Genomic DNA, 21187 nt, shown 5'->3' with positions numbered 1-21187 from the left:
GCATTTAAGTGACAAACTCATTCTTTAAGCATGCTTAGCCTTCTAGAAGTATGTGGCTATTTCATAATATTGAAAATAGTGTAATGTAAACATAAATTATATAACCAAGAAATTCTATTCTATTTATATATTCAAAAGAATTGCGCACATGAATGCACCAAAAATATGAACAACATAAAATGAATCATTTTAATACAAATAAATAGAAGCAATCTAGTTATTTCCCAGATGCCAGAGAAAAACTCTTAGTTTCAGAAAATTACTTTTTAACTGTTCATGTTTTACTTTCCTCTAAATAATCAGAGATAATAATAATGATTATAGACTCACTAAAAAAAAAATGTGATCATTGATTACAATGTGCCTTGGAGAAAGCACTAAAAATCTATAATATTTTACAAATAAATATAGTTATAATTTGAATATCATATGGTTTCCTGTGAATTTAACGTACTTGCTTTAATTCTCTAGTAAGAGTGATAAATGTTTATGCTTTTCTTTGCCTGAAAATATTCTCATTTATACATAATAATGTACTCAATTCTCAAATCTACATGGAACATCATGATGTTATTTTTTATTTTATTTTATTTTTTTGTCAGTCATGGGGCCTGAACTCTAGGCCTGGGCACTGTCCCTCAGCTCTTCAGCTCAAGGCTAGCACTCTACCACTTTGAGCTACAGCACCACTTCCGGCTTTTTTTGCTTATGTGGTGCTGAGGAATTGAATCCAGGGCCTCATGCATGCAAGGGAAGCACTCTACCACTGAGCCACCTTCCCAGCCCGATGCTATTATTGTAGTACCTTTTGACTTCATAGTTTGCTGCCCGACAAGCAGCTATTCTTTAAAAGTGATCTGTCTTCCTATCTGGCTGCTTATTATTATTATTATTATTAATACTGCTCCTGGGACCTGAACTCAGGGTCTGAGTGATGCCCCAAGCTTCTTTGCTTAAAGTTAGCTCTCTGTCACTTGAGCCACAGTTCTACTTCCAGCTTTTTTTTGGTAGTTAATTGAAGATAAGAGTGTCATGGGCTTTCGTACCTAGGCTGTCTTTTAACTGTGATTCTCTGATCTGAGACTCTGAGTAGCTAGGATTATAGGCATGAATCAATGGCGGCAGGCTGTTTTGTAATATAGGTAGTCTGTGGTCTTTGGGATGCACATTCTTTCAATCAGAGGCCTCCTTGCAAGATCTGTTCCCCTTGAAACTTCTCCCCTCAGCCAAAAGCCAAATCCATCAAGCAAGACTCCTTGTCCTGCCTATTTAAAAGTGAGCAAGTGTTTTTCTAGTCCTTCCTGTCATTGCCTGTGCACCTTTACTCTCTCAGGACCACATTTTTCTAATGCAGTTTCTGCTGTTTTATGTTAAAGGCCCATTGTTCACATGACTGTAGCAATTGCCAGGCCTTGAGAGCTTTGTATTTTTTAAATATACTTTTATTTTTATATTTGCCAGTTTATTTTATGATGAGAGTCTTTATTGGCTAAAAGCAGAGTAAGGAAATGACTGTTTTGTCCTTGGCAAATTTTCTGTTTCAATTTGAATTTCTTGTTATTACAGAGCGCAGGCTGACCTGGAACAGAACACTCCGTATTCCTTAGTCTTCAAGGTGCTGGGATTATAGACATGCAGTACCAACCTGGCTAGTAGGAATTGTTTTAAATTTAAAAGGTGAAAGAAATGTTTTTACAAATACGTGCCCTGATGATAAGCTTGTGCTGTTATATCTTAATTCCCTTTACATCTTCAATATTTTTAAATATCTGAGCTTAATGGCAAAAAAGAAGTTGTATTTAACTAGTTTGGGGACTAGTTGAAAAAGTCTTTACTTTCTGCCACACAGAAAGCCAGCCTTTTAATGTCAACAGGATTCCATGGCCTTTCATCTTCTTTCATCCCCTTCAAATAGATTTTGCATTTAAAGCAAGATTGAGTAAAAGTAAAGAGAGTTCCCAAATAGGCCATGTCCCCACAGGTTCACAGCGCATGTCCTCCCATTCCTATCACTCACCAGCATGTGACTGTTGTCTTCTTAAACAATTAGAGATCCATTGACATGTTCTTACAGCTGAAAGCCCATCGTTTACTAGTTGGCTCACTCTAGATGTGGGATAGCTCACAGGTTCTAACACAATGAAGACTGATATGCCCGTCATCATTGTATCATGAATTCTAGTTGCACTGTCCTGAAGAGCCTTGTCCTAGCCGATCCTTCTTCTACTACGACTCTTGGCACAGTTAGAATCATAAACATTTAGAGCTTTAGCAGAATCGCTCTTTTGATTTAGTAAAGTGCATCTAAGATTTCGCCTTGTCTTTCACACATAATGTGCTACATTATCAAGCACATTTCTTTCCAGTGGTAGAGAATATTCCATTCTCTGGGTACCATGCATAGCTTATCCACTCATCTACTGAAAGATATGTTGGCTCTTCCAGTTATGTATTAGGTATGTGCAATTATGTATGCAGCTGTTATATACCTTCATGTTGGTGGATAGAAGTTTTCAACCTTTACGGTTACTCATCAAGGGGTCATATCATGAGTACATTTAATTTCTAAAGATCTGCCAAATTTGTCTAAGATGATTGTAATTTTTTTTTATTTCCCTAAGGATGAGCGAAAATTCCTATTGCTTTTCCCAAGTCTTTCCATTTCCTAACAAATGGGGCAATATCATTCTTTCTGATGGAGGCATAGAATTCCATTGTGTATAGATACCACATTTTCTTGATCCTTTCATCTACTGAGGGGCATCTGGGTTGGTTCCATATATTAACTATGGTAAATAATACTGCAATAAACATAATTGTGCTGGTAGCTATATTAACTGAAGTAAGCCAGGCCCAAAGAAACATAGGTCCCATGATTTCCCTTATTTGCAATAACTAGTATATGTCTGAGACAAGCAGAAACGGTCAGATAAGTTGATGTTAGGTGAAATGAACCCCAAGATAAGGACTCAAATGTTTTTCCTTTCTTGCTATTGTTTCTAACATATTTATAAGATGATTTCTTTGTTGCTTTGTATTTCCCTCCCCCACGGTATAACCCCTGCTTTCACTGTATTTGATGTTGGTGTAATTTGTGGAGGGGAAGGGAAAAAACAAATGGTTTAAATAGGGATCCTGGTGGACCCATTGCAACAATGAGATGTACAAAACGTTATGTTAAAAAATGAACTTTACAACTTTGGTGCGGGGGGTAGGAAGGGATGGGAAGGGGAACCAAAGAAGGAGGCAACAATGCTTGATAAGAAATGTACTCATTATCTTGCCCATGTAATTGTAACCACTCTGTACAGTATTTTCACAATAAAAAAGTCCTGTTGTTCTACATCTTCTACAGTTTTTGGTGGTGCTGATATTCTAGATGTTAGCCGTTGCCATAGGCATGTGGTGAGAGCTGATTATTTTATACCCCCAAGTGAATGTATATTGTAGATCATTCTTTCAAATGAGCATTTTCCATTCTGCACATCTTCTTTTTTTTTTTTTTGGTCAGCCGTGGGGCTTGAACTCTGGGCCTGGGCGCTGTCCCTCAGCTCTTCAGTTCAAGGCGAGCTCTCTACCACTTGAGCTACAGCGCCACTTCCGGTTTTCTGGTGGTTTATTGGAGATAGGAGTCTCACGGTCTCTCCTGCTTGGGCTGGCTTTGAACCGCGATCCTCAGATCTCAGCCTCCTGAGTAGCTAGGATTACAGGCATGAGCCACCAGCGCCCGGCTGCACATCTTCTTTGGTGACGTGTATTTTAAATTGGGCTGTTTTGTTTTCTTATTACTGAGCTCCATGAGGTCTTTTTATATAATGAATAATTGTCCTTTATCAGATGTCTTTTACACATACTTTCTTCCAAACTGTGACTTCTCTTATTTCCTGCCTGTCCTTTACAGAGAAAGATTGTTTAATTATACTGAAATCTAGTTTTCTGATTCTTCCTTTTATGGATTCTGCCTTTAACATTGCATCTAAATAGTTATATTCATGTTCACGATAATTTCTATATTTTCCTCTTACTTTTGAGGAGTTATATATAATTTTAAATTTAAGTTCAGACATGTGATCAATGTTTCAGAAGGTGTAAGGTATATGTGTAGATCTCTCTCTTTCTCTCTCTCTCTCTCTCTGCCTGTCTGTCTCATATGAATGTCCAGTTGTTCTAGCACATTTGATGAAGAAATTACCTTTTCCCTACTTTCTTGCCTATATTCTTTTGTCAGATCAGTTAACTACATATATGCATGTCTATTTCTGGTTCTCTGTTCCTGTTCATTCACCTTTTAGTCTATACATTGGCCAATATTACATTGTCTTGATTTACCACAGCTGTATTATAATCTTAAAGTCAGATCCTGTCAGGATTCAGACCGTATTCTTCTCTTTTCTTTTTATGTTGCTATTCTTATTGTCTTTTTTCTCACATTTTATCCTTAATAGTTTTTCTCTTTATGGAATAATTTATATATTTGGGGAGTGAACATTACAATAAAATAAAAACTATCATCTGCTCCTTAAGCTTCAGAAAATTCAATTCATCTTCAAGTGAAGCCAAATCTATAAAACTAGTATTTATTTTCATACTTTGGGTGACAAACTCAATCTTCAGAAAAATGTTAGGAAATTCTAGGAGGTAACTTCAGCAGTAATTATGGAGCATGGTAGTCTGCTTCAAAGAGACACAGTCAGTTCCCAAAACCTATAACAGGAACTGGCTTCTTAGCAAAGAAATTCTGCAAATTAGCCAGACTATACAAAAAATGTACTTTAATTAGACGTTTAATATTCCTGTACTGTACCAGAGACTACTCTAAGTATTAAGGTTTCAAAATAATTATCACCAATATCTTCTTTTAGTAGACTCATCCTGTAGTGTTTTATGATAAAGACACAAGTTAAAATAGAAGATGAATTTTCTTTCCAAAATAGTGCCAAACTGGAATCAACTTGTATATACATCAAATGGAATGTGGTTAAATTGTGGCATAATCACGCAAAGCAACACTGTTAAACAATAAATGTGTAGGGAGATCCAATATCAACACTTTGACGTTGATCCCTCTCATATGACTAGAATCTTTCCCAGTGAGACATTTTTTGCAGCACTTTTGGTCAATCTTTCTCTCTAGGTTTTAAGTCTTAGCCTTGTAGATAGCTAAGATTTTTAATTTAAAGTACATGTGCCTTGAACAAAGTTACTGCTCCTGGTATTTGTCTTTGATTAAAAATACTGTGCTGGAGGACATAGCTCAGTGGGAGAGTACGTGTGTGTGTGTGTGTGTGTGTGTGTGTATGTGTGTGTGTGTGTGTTTAGGTTTAATTTAAGCATACCACAATAAGTTACATAAATAGTTTTGTAAACATTTATCTTTTATGAAACTAAGTTGACTTCTTAACCTTTTAGAAAAGGTTTTAAAGAGTTTTTTTTGATACTCCTTTTAATGTTTCCTTACTGGATATACTCCTGAATTTTAGATTTTTGGCTATGGGGAACACACATATTTGCTATGAATATTATCATCACGAAACCTTAGTTTTATTTGTTCTCTCTGGCTCTTAGTCCCAAAGGTACAAAGAAGAATTTACTACTCTTTTTACCTAATGACTGTACCCGTGAGTTAAAAGAAAACGCAAGGAGCTGTAATTTAGACTTCCTATTCACAGCTAGACACTGAATTATCTAGAGCGATGGATGACCCAAGAAGATGACTGAATGACTTAAGTGTTCCGATGGACCTTATGCTTCCACTAAACCCTTCAGTGTTCAAGGAGGACATTTTAGTTTCTGTCTGCTTTCTTGGGAAGACCTTAAATGGCTTGGTAGTTGGCTAGTACAGTGAAAGAAAGAAAGGCGGGAAACATGCAGACCAAATAATAACTGGTTAATCAGAGGCTCCAAATTGCAAGTCACTTGTGTTTCAAGGGCAGAGGCAGCATGTGTCAGGGCATGATGGAAAGTCCTCAGTGCAAGACAATATCTGACAAGGAGAGCTCAGCCTGCCAGAGCTGAGCATATGGCAGTGCTGTGCTTGCCTGTCTTCTTTGTGCTGGCAGGAGAGGCGTCCCGGGCGCGTGAATCTTGCCCTGTTCTTGAAAGAGGATGAAGAGTCTGCATAAATCATTATGATTCTCTTCTTATCGAAGAAAAAAACTTGGAATTGAACCCAGTGGGGTTTTTGTTTTTGGTGATAAATTTGAAATAAGTAGAATTAATTTTCTATATTTTTGTGAGCCAATACCCGGTGTAAAGTTAATGAATTTGGTACAGGGACACAGTTTTTCTTTTTTTTTTTCGGTTAACATAGTTTGGGTTGAAACATTTTATTTTCTCTATATTATTCATTCTTTGTCTTCATTCTTTTTTTCCCCTGAAATAATGTGTTTACAGTTCAGCCAGGGATGACTTTGCTTCTCCTCTCTTTAGAACATTGTCAGTAAAACAGATAAGATTTCAGGAAAGCAATAATTTCTCATTAAAATATTTAATTTTTACATATTAGTATGGTGAATTCCCTTAGTTGTTAATACATAAAAATAAATGTTTTTTTAAAATTTATTCAACCAGGTGTTTTGTTATTGGTTTGTGTCTGTATGAGTGAATCTGAGGCCTGAGGGTCAAATGGCCAGAGAGCTGAGTGATAAATTGTCTGTTTAAAATTTGTTATATTATTTGAAGATACACACACACACACACACACACATATAATCTCTGAGATGGTTGTGAAAATTAATGTGTGTGTGTGTACTAAGGATTAAACCCGAGGCCTTACATACTTATTGGTTTTTATTTTTCTCTCAAAGATGATGTGCTACCACTTGAGCCACAGCTCCTCTTCTGGCTTTTTTCTGGTTAAATTGTGACAAGAGTCTCATGACCTTTTATTCCAAGGCTGGCTTTATACCAGGATCCTCAGATCTCAACCTTCTGAGTAGCTAGAACTTACAGGTTGAAGTGCCAATGCAGGTTGTTTACAGGTAGTCTCTGTAGATTATTGAGTTTAGAACTCTTTGGTAAATTTAAGACTAAATTGTATATTTATTTCATTGTCACTTCTTGTTCCTTTGTTATGGCATTGCATTCGCTGTTTATAAATTGGCATCTCTTCCTACTGCTTTTGTTTCTAAACCTGTCCTTAAAATTATATTAACACCTTCATGATGATGATTTTGTGAGTTCAGGACCCAGTTGATATCAGCTTGAATAAGGAAGGAAAGATGGCAAGGTCTTTCATCTCTATATTCCTAGAGAGAAAATCTGATGTATTGGTCTAAATAAATATAAACTACCTACCTAAAAATTAAATGTATATAAAAATATATATAAGTATATACTTTTAAATATCTAACATATATAAGTATATAATATATAAAATGTAAACTGAATAAAAATTATTTCCATAGATGTTATATTTCATATGTAAAAATGTGAAGCTGGGTACTGGTGGCTCATGCCTGTAATCCTAGCTACTCAGGAGGCTGAGATCTGAGGATCATGATTCAAAGCCAGCCTTGGCAGGAAAGTTCGTAAAACTCTTCTCTCCAATTAACTACCAGAAAACTGGCAGTGGCGCTGTAGCTCAAGTGGTAGAGCACTAGCCTTGAGCTGAAGAGCTGAGGGATAGAGCTCAGGCCCAGAGTTCAAGCCCCACAACTGACAAAAAATAAAAAAGAATATTATTCTAATTGTGAGGAATATTCTCATAACCTACCCTACTCTGATCCTAGTAGTATGTATGAGTGGCATGCCAGTCTCCTTCCTGACTAGCCCCGTCTGGCCATCACAGGAGATGGGGAACTTCTCCAGTGCAGAATAGGACTTGAGAAGATTATAGTGTTTCTGTTTGAAGAAACTCATGCCCTTTGTCTCATTGGCTGCATCATATTTTTATTTAGGTTACCCTAAGTGCTGCTAGTTCACATTCATGATGATGTCATATCAGCTGGCTATTCTTTATGGCCCAAATGCAAACACTGCCTCTCTTTATGAACAGAAAGAGCTCTATGTGTCAGCCACATAGGATTAACTTCTTCATGTAACATTTTTCTTCCCCCCACCACACACACACACAAGGTTAATTTTTTCCATTGTCGCTCTTTATCACCCATGTGACCTAGTGGCACTTGTCTCTATGTCCCATTGTCAAGATTACACTTCACTTTAACCCCAACCTATGTCAAATGACATTTCTTCCAAAGAGCTACCTTAACAGGAGATGAATCTACTATTCCCAGAACTCCTACACTACTTTGTTCATATATTAATATGTTTGTCAAATTACTACTGTTTCAGAGTACACTGATGGCTACAGCTAAGTCATGATAAAGCCCAATTGGTAGCATTTATTAGTAAACATGATACACCTAATATTAGCAATTCCTTTCTCTTATAAAAATAATGCATGGGGCTGGGAAGATGGCTCAATGGTAGAGTGCTTCCCTTGTATGCATGAGGACTTTGGTTCAATTCCTCAGCAGCACATAAGCAGAAAAAGCTGGAAGTGGTGCTGTGGCTCAAGGGGTAGAGCACTAGCCTTGAGTTGAAGAGCTGAGGGACAGCGCCCAGGCCCAGAGTTCAGGCCCCACGACCAACACACACACACAAATAATAATGCATGGCATGGTAGGATAATTGGACACGGTTACCCACATTTATCATCTCAGCATTTATGTAAAGATTGAAATTGAAGATTAAGAGTTCCAAGCTAGTCTGAGTTAAGTAGTAAGAGACTGTGTTAAAAAGAAATACAATATATATGCAAGAGGCAGGACACCGGGATCAAATGTAGTGAAAACAGGGGTTATGCAGTGGGGGCAGAACATACATTTGTATAATTTGGGGAGGGGAAGGGACATAACAAAATGCTTAAACAAGGATACAGGTTGACCTATTGTAACAATGATATGTACAGGACACTATGTTGAAAATGAAATTTACAGTTTTTTGGGGGGGATAGTTGGGGAGGTAGAGAGGGAAGGGATGGCAGGGGAAAAGACAAAGGAGGAGGTACTCATTACCCTACTCATGTAAGTGTAACCCCTCTGTACAGTATTTTTACTGTATAATATGTATATAATATATACATATATAATATGTATATAGTAATATGTATATGTATATACATATTATATATAATATACATATTTAACATATGCATACATACATGTATGTACATATGCATATATTCACATATATGTATATGTACATATATTTATAAGTATAATGTTCATGGATTTCTGAACTTCCCATCCAGATGATTTGGGTCATATGATGTAAATATTTTGATAGTTGAATTTCATGTTCCAAATACAGATTGCTTTATGAATCCTATATATTAATCTTTGTTTCGCTTTTTTTCCCAGGATGGCGTAGGGGTAGATGAGAAGCTGTCTTTACGGCGGGTAGCTGTGGTTGAAGATTTCTTTGACATTATCTATTCGATGCATGTGGAAACGGGGCCAAATGGAGAACAGATTCGTAAACATGCTGGACAAAAGAGAACTTACAAAGCAGTAAGTTTAAAATGGAAAAAAGAAAGAAAAGAAAAAGAAAAAAGTAGTGCGTTTTGAGATGTGCTATTATATTTGCATGTGAAGATGGATGGTTGAGTTATAATTATGTGCTTACAAATATTCTATCTCATCATACATTAGATTATATCATGGTCACACCCAATATTTAAACTAAAATTTTACTCTTTTGTTTGTATGTTTCTAAATATAGTGAAAATTAGTAAAACTTGGCTCTAAAATTCTTGCATTGTTTTATTTAAATATATATAAAATGTGGTAGTATCAGAGTCATATAAATGAGGACATATATACTAATCATATATTCAGTGTGTTATGATATATGAATTTTTTTAATGAACTGGATGATTTGAACTAGGACCTTAATTTTTATTCCCCTTAAAATCATATTAACATAGTTACATATCCTCATTCATTCTTAAAGCAATATGGATAAGAAAAAATGGTATATTTTATTTCACTTTTTATTTCTTAATTTTCCAGAATAAACTATTAAAACGTTTATTTTCATAGGCCTATTGTTTTGTACATTTTAAAATGGGATTGTGTGATGCTTTTATCATAAATTATATGAAAAGTAAATTTAATTAATGGTTAGATATTGAAATATCTATGTATATAACCAAAATGAAGTTATATTTTATTTCTAAAGCCTCTAAGTATACTTGCCATTTGATCTAGACCTTTTAATCTAGCTTTTTACTTAATTAAAAATTTTATGAAATAATATGACTTTAGATATTTCATCCTTTCTAACAAAATGGAACAGTAAATTGTTCTCATCCAATATGAGCAAAGTGTACATTGGAAGTATATTCTCAGCAATCAGAATGATATCTTCTTTAGTATTCTTATTGAACTTTGCTTTGGCTGCCTTTATATTAACTGTTTTTAGGTATATTGATACACAATATCAGTCTGGATCCATTTTTTTTTCAGATACAGAAAAATGTGTGAAATGCTCAAAGTTTCAAATACAGGTACATATGTTTGAAAATTAGCTACTGAGCATAAGAAATAGCTTCTTTTCCATAACTATTTTTTGCTATATTTCCAGGGTCATATTGAATCTTTGTAGTTGCATAATAACCCCTAATACCTGTTGTATTTATTCCTCCTTCTCTATGGTTTTGTTTCTTGGCTGTTTCCAAATTGCATGGTTTGTGGGCAGGCACTATTGTAAGTTTCCTTACATAATTCTGCCACATAAACTTTCTTTTGACTTATATATTGCAGGAAATATTCTGATCATGACTAATGATTATGCCCTACCTTCCTGAGATACTTTAATATAAACTAATGTTACTGAACATACTCATTTTGCCTGTGTCCTAAGCCAGATGTGACCTACTGAGCAGTGTTAGGAAAAAACGTGTATTTTTCTACTAATGTCACTAATGCACTCTTCAGACAATTTTCGGGAAATAGCTTCTTTAACTTGGTAGGGCTCTACATTCAGTCTTAGTGTGAATAAAAATACACCAAAGTACATTAAAAAATGTCAATTCGTAGTCAGTAGTGTGATCCCAAAGTTGTTTAGGTGCCAAAAGCAATTTAGTCTTTGAAATGAATTTATTAGAGACTTTAAATTGAAGTGGAAACATAAACCAATGACAGAGATCCAAACTTACATCCTCTGTTGTCTTAAATGAATATAGATAATCACATTCATTGCTGTTATGCGATGGCCATTAATTGGTAAACATCAACATACACTGTTGTGTGTATGTTTATGTATATGCATGTCCTGGGCTGCAACTCAGAGCCTTGGAGCTCTCCTGAAGCTTTTTTGCTCAAGACTAGTGCTCTACCACTTTGAGCCATATGCAGCTCCACTTCTGGTGGTTAGTTGAATGGAAGAATCTCAAGGACTTTCCTGCCTGGGTTGGCTTCTCACCATAATCTTCAGATCTCAGCCTCTTGAGTAGCTAGGATAACAGAGGTGAGCCACTAGCACCAGGCCCAACATATACAATTTTATATCAACATTATTATAACATTTTGGGCATTTTGGAGAAGGTATATCTAGTTTGAAAATCTAAGAACCATCTGGAACATCCATCCAATCCCTTTAAAAAAATTCCTATTTGAAGACCTTTCCTATTTCTTGAGTTAATGTTTTATTTCTAAATCTTAGCTTTTATCACCTTGTCTTAATGTCAGGAAAGTTCTTTTTTGACCTAAATTTTCTTACTGGTATTTCTCAATTGAATCATAATTAGGAAACATTTCCATTTTATGGAGCTATCAATTCATCATAGGAAAAAGAAAGAGGCTGCTGCAGTGTCAGGACAACTGTGCACAAACGACTGTACAATGTATTGAATCTAATGTTAAAAATTAATGTGTCTAATCAATGGGGCATAAAACTAAAATGAAATTTGAAATGGAATGTTTTAGTGCTATTAGATCCTGAGAGTATGGGTTGGAATTTAGTTCTCAATAGCAATATTGGAATGGCCTTGTCATTGGTAGGGTTAGCTAGATTTCTATTGCAATTATAATGGTTCTCATTAAGCTTAAACTTTTTATTTCTGCTAACATGTTAGCAAATAGAACATGCATGATTATGTTTATTGACCTTCTCTTTTCTCCCTTTTCCTACATGGCCAAGAAACCATACTTCTACAACTAATCATTAAAGCGTATCATGCTAGCTTAACAATATTAATAGATTTAGTGGTCATTTTATTTACTTTGCCTTCTGTTTGCAAATCTTTCTGTTTTCACTCTGCAGGAAATGGTGGTCCTTTAATATGGGATTAGCTTTTGGATGCTATTTGGTTTTCCTATCTGCAGTATATCATTCCTTGAAATATCTAGGCATTATACAATTTACCATTTGTTGCAATCTGACCTGACTATACAGAAAATTGGGGAACATATATACTATTGCTCATGGGTTCTTGAAAAATCCACACAAAATGACACATTTAAGGAATATGTAAAGGCAATCAGAATTATTTTAGTCAACTCTTAATGCATTCTAGTGTTTTGTAGATTTTTTTTCCTGCATTTTGTACATGTGTATGTGTGAAATACTGGTTGGTCCATTGGATGTGTTTCCTACAATTTGATTACAATCACCCATTGGTTGTCTGTAATAACCATAATAGAGAAGAAAGGGCCATTCAATAGGAATTATGTTTAAATTTAAATCTATCTTCATATGGGAAAGCAAATGCAAATGTGACTAGCACTTTGGAAAATCACTTCAGAATCAGTGATGTTACCTAGTGAAATTAATTGAAGATTTTTTTCTTGTCTTTGATCCTTAACTGTTCTTAGCCTCTCCCTGAATTCTACTTTCAGTGAAAAATCATAGTTCTCTGGCTTTTTTTTCTTGTTTCCATTTCCTGGATTTCATTATAATAAATGTTATTGTACCTTTGTGTTCCTCTCTTAAGAGTATCTGTCTTTGGTCTCACTATGTGTGAATGCCTAGCGTCCTATATAACTTTTAACATGTCCCTCTTCTGTATGCCTATTTAGAAATATTACCTAAGTCAGGGTCCTGGTAATGGATTAAGATTCAAAGTTCTTTCTTATCAGATGTAATGTAAGAATAACTGGTGGAAATCTAGCAACTAAGGCAAAGTCATATTATCAGTATTGAGAACAGTCTGCATATATATGTGTGTGTACACACAGAATTTGTAGTGTGATATCATAAACTTACATGTATGACTCATAGATATAGCTGCCAATAATTACATTTATTTAATTCAGAGTGGAGAGCATATGCCATAGCTAAAAGAAAAAAAAAGAAATAGGCCAGAAGCCAGACAAACAATTTTATATCTCAAATCTAGCACTCATTTCCTATCTGTGAGACTTTTGGCAAATTACTTTTTTTTTTTTTTTGCTATCGGAGAGTATAATTGTATATACATGATACAGTAAAATGAGCGAGTTAATGTGTATAAAGGGAGTGTAGTAACTGCAAGATGGATGTTAGTTCTTTGTCTAATTAGTGTTCATGATGCAGGTAGAACAAAAACAAGGCAATGAGCAAAACTCTATTCCTGAGATCATAGCTACTATGCCACATTTAGCTTTTGACAATTTAAATTATTTCATTTGCCTTGTTCAAAGCATGTCTTTTAAAGCAGTTCATAAAATTTTAGGCCTTAGAAATTAATCTTAATTTTTTTCAGAAATGAATCTAGTTTTTTGGGAAAAATATGATTAACATTGGTTCTTATGAATACCCCTCTCCAGAGACATGCTATAGAAAAATGGCATATTCATGTAAATTTGTTTCAGTCATATCCTGAAACTGAATGAGGAATTTCTTTATTATATCCTGAAACTGAATGAGGAATTGCTTTATTATGTCCTATATAGAATATTTAACCTTACATTTTAGTTTGCATATTTTTTGCTGTTCTTTTGATTAATTGTCTCTACAGTTAAGTATAATATTTTAACTTGCACCAGATGCTGTTGGTTTATTAGGTAATAGTTACCAGAATTCTTGTCAAGTTATGATGAGATTAATGAACCTAATATATAGCCATTTGCGATGTTAAAATAACAGTGCTAAACTGCAATCTAAATGGTCCTAACAATTTACTCAGTCTCTTTTTGGCTCAGTCAAATTTTACTCATATAAACAATGACTGAGCTAAATTTGAAAGAATAACAGTATGGTAATGGAGATAGCAAAATGAACATAGAAATCAGGAACATATTAGTTCGTTCAGACCTGTAAAATATATGGAATACCTCCAGCTCTTATAAAAGCAGACTGTTTGATTACCACAGCACAAGGATAAATGATCCCCACTCCACTGTTATCTAGCAAGTTCTACTGGAATTCTAATAATGATAACCATATTCCCAGTAATAAAAAAAAAACATCTATAGTTGTTGGCCTTTATATTTGTATTGTTTTAAAAGAGTAATCAAAACAGGAAAGCCATAAAAGTGATGAGATCAAATGTCTGCAAATTTCTTTTTTATTCTTCAGGATCTTTCACAAATAGTTTGTAGTAGTCTACCTGAAATTTGAGTGGGCTGCTCCTTGGGTGACGATGTGACTTTGAGTAGCAGTGGAGCAGATGTGACAACACTGACTATGATGCGTTTGTTTCCTATTGTGAACATAGATAACGATGGGAATATCTGTGTTGTCTCTCTAGGCCTATAGATGGGGTGAGACAGAGAGAGAGAGAGAGAGAAAGAGAGAGAGAGAGGGGTCTTTCATTCAATTAGTTGGAATTTACACTGTTGACACAGGAGTTTCTACATGTGCCTAGGTAATTTGTCAGGAGGCTTTGGGGACAAATGTGTTCTCTTTCCAAGGCCTCAAGTTTTACAATTAAAATTTAATCTCTTTGAATTGAACCGTTGACCTCTATGTATTGATATAAGAATTAAATATCCTTAGAAAAGAGAAGGCAGAAAATAAGTTAGTTTGCCAGCAGTCATTGGCACTTTATAGTATTGGTTCTCAAATTTGCTTGTCTTTCCTCTTCTGGCCCACTAGAGTAAGACAGAAAGGGAATGTGATATGAGATATACACAGATCCTTTTTCCACTGTTTTATAGCTAATATGTATATATTTGGCATTTACATATATAGAGAGAGATAGATACATATATATGTATTTGGTATCTATTTTTCTGGTGGTACTGGGGTTTTAACTTAAGGCTTCATGGTTCTTTCCTTATTGAGCCACACCTCCAGTCCTTTTTGACTTTCATTTTTTTCACATAGGGTCTAACATTTTTGCATGGAATATCCTGGACCATAATCCTTTTTTTAAATATTTCCTGCATAGCTGGGATGGAGGTGTATGCCACTGAGTGCAGCTTTTTAATTGGCTGAGATGGGAGTCTTGTGCATTTCTTTTTGCCTAAAACTATGATCATCCTAATCTCTACCACCTGAGTAACTAGGGTTAAAGCAAGTGCTACTGCACCTTGCCAGAGAGATATTTTTAAAATCACATGGTCCCTGGAAGTGAGAGAATCAGTCTTTTGCCTATACTACTTTAAAGCAAAACTTAGCAAAATGCCCGGCTCATAGTAGGCTCTTAATGCTCTCTTTAAAAAAGACTTCATATTTGTGAAGTCTTTGCTTATTTGCTCCAAATCAGATATATATATATATATATAAAACATATGCTGTTGTAAATATTAATAATGACATAAGTTTATGGATGCATTTGGCTGTATGGACTATGTACTGTTTGACTCATATTTGCAGGGAACTTGTTTCCTGCATTTAGACAACTTTAGAGATCCACATAACAAAAATTATATTTCACACAGGAAATGTTATTTTCCCGATGAGCTTTTCAAGGAAAAATCTGTTACTCCATTACATGATGGTTTAACCTTGAAGGTAGGGCGGAAACATATCACTTTCCACACATGGGTTATTATTTTTTTTTAATCAGTTTCACACACATCCACACAGATACACGTTGGTTTTACACAGCATGTCTCTAAATATTTAAAAAGCAAGTGAATTAATTTATAAAATGTTAAGTTTATTTTTACGTTATTACATCAGAGTACTTCTTGCTCTGAACACTCCTTGAAAGGAATTAATCTTTGGGAGAAACTCATTCACTCTTTATGTTAGCATAGTAAATCGCTACTACAGTGCACCCTAGTGGTGAAAGTGAACCAGTGCATCCTTAAAGGCACTCAAATGATGCTGCTTTAGTGATTTTCACTCACACCCAGAGATTTATGTTTTCTTGGGTACAATGATTGTGTAATGGACAGAGTTACTTTAGTTTATTGAAGCATATGTATGGATTTACATGTACAAATAACTATGTAAGTATTGAATTGGGGTAAAATGTATAAGAAAGCATAAATAGGTCAAGTAAGACTAGAGTGAAGTGGTAGGAAAACAACAGAACTAGCATCTAGATGACCTAGCCTTGGATTTTAATCCTGATACTACATATTGTGTGTTTGTTGTCTGAGCATATGAGTACTTGGTACAATTATTTTAAGGATCATAAATAATATGTGAAGCCTTAAACATACAAATTGCCTCAAGAATTATACTTATGAAACTATACTTATTGAACTTTACATTTCATGCTTAATTTTACTTATTAAACTAAATCTACTTATTATGCTTAAAAAAATAAGAAATTAACTGGGCCCTGGTGGCTTGTGCTTGTAATCCTAGCTACTTAGAAGGCTGAGATCTGAGGATGGAGGTTGTAAGCCAGCCTGGGAAGGAAAGTCTGTGAAACTCTTAATCTACAATTAAACACCAAAAATACTCCCCAAACAAAATTCAAAACAAAAAATGCCCTAGCTTTGAGTAAAACCTGCTCAGGGACACTGCCAAGGCCCTGAGTTCAAGCCTCAGGATGGACAAGTAAATATCTGAGAGGTGACAGACATGATAGATAACTCTTAAAATATTTAAATAGGAAATTAAAAACTTTTTGTGTCAACAGTGATCTTCAGTGACTTACAGATACCACCCAGTTTTAGCCATTCCATGACAAATGACAAGAAACCCTTGTGCATGTGTTCTTTTCTTTGCGGCTCATTCTCCTTTCTACTCTTTTCTGAGACTGTGCGTCAGGGTCAACACTTGCCTATCTATCTGAGCCTGGCTCTGTCGCTTAACCTTGGTAACTAACAAGGAGAATTCTGAAAAACTGACAGAATTAAGGGAGGTATAATACACTCAGTGCCCTGCCCATGGTATAATTCTTTAGAAAGACTAAGGCAGAGTCCAACAAAATAAGTAAGAGGAAATGGGTACTTGCGTGAAGGTGGGGCCAAGAAGGGAGGGTTGAAGAATGAAGGGAGGAAGGGAGGAGAATGCAGGCAAGAATTCATTGTATTTGCCACAGAAGTAAGAAAAGTAAGGCAAGGAATGAGTCGAAGGGAGTGAAAATGTTGAAGGGATGACACCGATCAAGAGGCACTCTATCCACGAATTGCTTTGTTAAATGACAAATGAATTCAACACATAACCTAAAAATTGAGAAAAGTGAGGGAATGGGAGAGTTGGGTGAGAATGTTACAAGGGGTGACATTGATCAAGAGGGACTGTGTTCATAAACTGCTCTGTCGAATGGCAACTTCTTTGTACAACTACCTAAAGAAAATTAAAAACAACAACAAAAACCAAAAATAGAGACATTGACCCAGCTGCTACTTCTGGAGAGTTTAGTAATTAAACCACAAAACTATTTTCTCAGTAAGAAAATGGAGAAAACATCACTTCTTAAAAGGTGTTTTCAGAACTTCTATGTATAATTATCGCTTTACCCTAAAGCAGTATTTTCAAGGTGGAATTATGGGATATGGAAACAGACAGCTGCCATTGCTCCATCCACTCCAGGGTATTTAATACCCAAAGCCCTGAGGGTTAAGTTCCAGTAACAGAACCCTTGGCTATTGTGATATTAATAGCTGCTGTCCGTTTGCCAACTTTAACCTAGGGACCACAGCAAGTAATCTCAGTTGAGAGACATTTTCTGAAGTAAATGTTGTGGTCAATGCTTAAGATTTTATCTTAGAAAACTTATTTTCCAGTTGTTAAGCAAATCAAATGTCCAGACAATGAGTTCTGCATCCATAATGCATTATTACCGTCTCCCATGCAGTATCTGGCCTGCAAAAATATTATAAGTGTTGCACAGCTTACTACACTCTCTTGCGCAGGGAAGTTCTACTGAACTTCTTTCCATTGCCTTAAAATGGCGATTCAAGCCTGCTTTTTGAAATCTTTCTCTTTTTATTGTCAAGGTGATATACAGAGGGGTTGCAGTTACATAAGTAAGGTAATAAGTACATTTTGTGTCAAACTTGTTACCCCTTCCCTCATTTTCTCCTACTTTCCCCCAAATTCTCCCCCACTCCCCCGCCAAGTTGTACAGATCATTTTCAACATACTGTCTTGTGAATATCGCTGTTGCATTGGTTCTCCCTTGTCCTTTGTCTCACCATTCTGTTGTTCCCCTTCCCTTTCCTAATGCAAATAAACATACATAAAATAGCAGTTTACCAGAATCAAATACAGTGACAACCATAGGGGGAAGAACATACAAAAGAACATATAAAAGAAACAAATCACATAGTACATTAAAAACAACAACAAAGAAAAACCTCTTCTGTCCATGTCTTGGAGTTCATTTCGCTTAGCATCATTTCATATGGTCATATGTACGTAGCTATTGAGTTATTCTTTTCATCTGCTAAGATTATCCTAGATGTATACTAATTATTGCAAATAATTCTGGGCATTGACAAACACAAGGCCATACTAAAGCTATCGTGCCTGCTTTGAAAGTCTATGGAAACTATATTCTTGGCTTATATGCCCTGAAAGACATGCTGGCTTTCCACACACTGGCACTATACATGAAAGGTAAATTTTAGTGGACAGTTACAATTGGAGATAAAAGGAAATGAAGGTGAATGTACCAGTGAACAGTAGAACAAGAGGTGATTTGTTTGCCAGACTCCTTAAATCCGTATCTGAAACAAAGGTATCATATTATACATGGTTTCTGGGATTTGTTGGGAGAGGTGATTTCCTCTTTTTCCCTGTGCTTAATTGTATGTTTCAGTGTGGATCTTCATGCCGCTACGAAGCATATAAACATTTGCTTTGCTAAGTCATCTTATTTGCATGCAATATTTAGGGATTCTTCCATTTCACTATTAGGAAACATATATGAAGAAAATCTTCACTGGAAAGTTCCCATCTGCTCATTTTTTTAATCTAGTGTAAAATTTCTCTGTTGCAACAATCTGTTCCTTAGAAGCCACATAGCCTTATGAATGACACAAAAATACCACTTGTAACTTTAGGCATGCACTTCTAGTTTAGTTGACTATGATATGGCTCCATTTTTTCAATTTATGGCTATTTAATGATTATAGAGTTTTAAATTAAGGTTGTGGGTCATTACAAGAAAAGATAAAGCTGTTTCCCTGAAATGCAATGTCTCTATATTTGAAGTCTAAGGAAGAAAACAAAAGTTATTTTTAAGAAAAACTAGTTGTGATTTAATCTTGGACCACATTCCATTTCTTATTTGTGTATAAATTGATCTGCTCATGCATAGGTATAGTTTCAGATTCATCAGATACTGACCTAGGAATTTTTTACCTCTGCATGTTTCTCCTGATGAGTTCTTTGCATTGTTTCGGTGGATTTCCGAGTCTGTGCAGTTGGCCTGGCGTTTGTATCGTTTCCTTGTCTCTGAAAAATATTGATTCCATGCACTATTCCACATGCATTTCTCATGTCTCTCGTGTTACATTTGGAACATTTTCTTGAAATCTTCAGATTGCATTTAGCTGTCTGAAAAAAATTGACCCGAGCAATCTAAAAATATTCCTATCTGCTTTAGACCTCCCTTGCTGACTTCCTTCTAAAATCTGACCACATATTGACTATCCTTCCTCAACACTACATAAAACTCTGGATAGAAAAACTCATTCCTCTGCATTAAACCAGTGTTTTTACATTGCATATCCTAACCCATGGGTGAGTTATCAAATCAGTTCAATGGACTGTTTTTATTAAAATAATATCATGACCAGTCAAAAAAGAGATGACCAATTTTATTTTATTGATTTGAATAGATGCCACTTTATGATATCAAGTATATTTCCATTATTACTATTGGTCTAAAGAGTCCTAACTAGTCCATCTGGGGCCCCAGATGGCCTGTAGACTGGCCAGTAATTACTTCTGTTTACTATCTCTCACTTCTGTTTCTTTCATAGTCTTACATGTTTCTGATATCATAATTTGTTCTAATTTTTGCATTAACATTAGATCCAAACCCCAAATTTCATTTATTTTAGGTAAATATATACTAACCTTTATAGATTAAAAGACAAGATCCAGAATGCTTACTTAAGCTTCAAATATATAATAATTTATTATTAAATATATTTGGTCCAAATATTGTCATCTTATTTAAACTGAACTGAAGAATGAGTGTGAAGATGAAATTATCATTGAATGAATTATCATTGAAGAGGACAGGAAAAAAGTGGGCAATGAGATTATAAACTGAGTAATGATAATTATATTAGGGTAGGGGCAGAGCAAATCTCTCTCATATACAAATATGGTTTGTGTATGAGAAATACCATGCTCTACTTTAATCTTTAACACCCATTTGGAGATAAATACATCCTCATGCAGTCTTTCTGAAGTAAAAAGTGTTGAGGCTGTATTTAGTTGGCAAGCCAGTATGTTTGGATTTCATCTAAATGAGTTGTTATTGATGTACTTTTCACCTAAGAGTTTATAAGTTGAACACTGATCTAAGTATTTTTTTAGTCACTCAAAGATCAATAGACTCATTACCAAACAACTCATTACCAAGGCATTACCAAACCAGACACATTAGTGCTTGAAAAAATAACTAGTAGAATTTTGTAGCACATAAAACATACAAGAGATATTTATTGTGTAAATAAATAAATGCTTAATCTAGGTTCAGTGGCTTGTGCCTGTAATGTGAGCTACTCAGGAGACTTGGATCAAGAGAGTCAATGATCCCAGATTAGCCTGAGCAAAAAGTTCATGAAGCCTCATTTCAATCAATAAAATAACAGGTACATTTGTGGGAAACTGCTCTCCTAGCTATATAGGAGACATAACTAAGAGGATGTCCAAGATAACTTGAGAATCA

General features: G+C 35.2%; 1 protein-coding gene across 7 annotated transcripts in view; it reads left to right on the top strand.

Annotated features, from left to right (window-relative positions):
* Nol4 (nucleolar protein 4) overlaps positions 1-21187 on the top strand; it is a 286589-nt gene that overhangs the window by 53410 nt on the left and 211992 nt on the right. For 5 of the 7 annotated variants that reach the window (XM_042675198.1, XM_042675197.1, XM_042675193.1 and 2 more), the window contains exon 2: positions 9366-9515. In XM_042675198.1, coding sequence (XP_042531132.1) covers positions 9366-9515 — 150 coding nt within the window. Of the gene's footprint in view, positions 1-7559; positions 7578-9365; positions 9516-10450; positions 10514-21187 lie in introns of all 7 variants that reach the window. The other 2 variants (XM_042675196.1, XM_042675194.1) reach the window with 2 other exon arrangements.

The sequence above is a fragment of the Dipodomys spectabilis genome, unplaced genomic scaffold (assembly GCF_019054845.1).
Source record: "Dipodomys spectabilis isolate Male_0828 unplaced genomic scaffold, ASM1905484v1 ptg000024l, whole genome shotgun sequence".
NCBI classification, from domain to species: domain Eukaryota; kingdom Metazoa; phylum Chordata; class Mammalia; order Rodentia; family Heteromyidae; genus Dipodomys; species Dipodomys spectabilis.
This window is presented reverse-complemented; position numbering and strand designations above follow the sequence as displayed.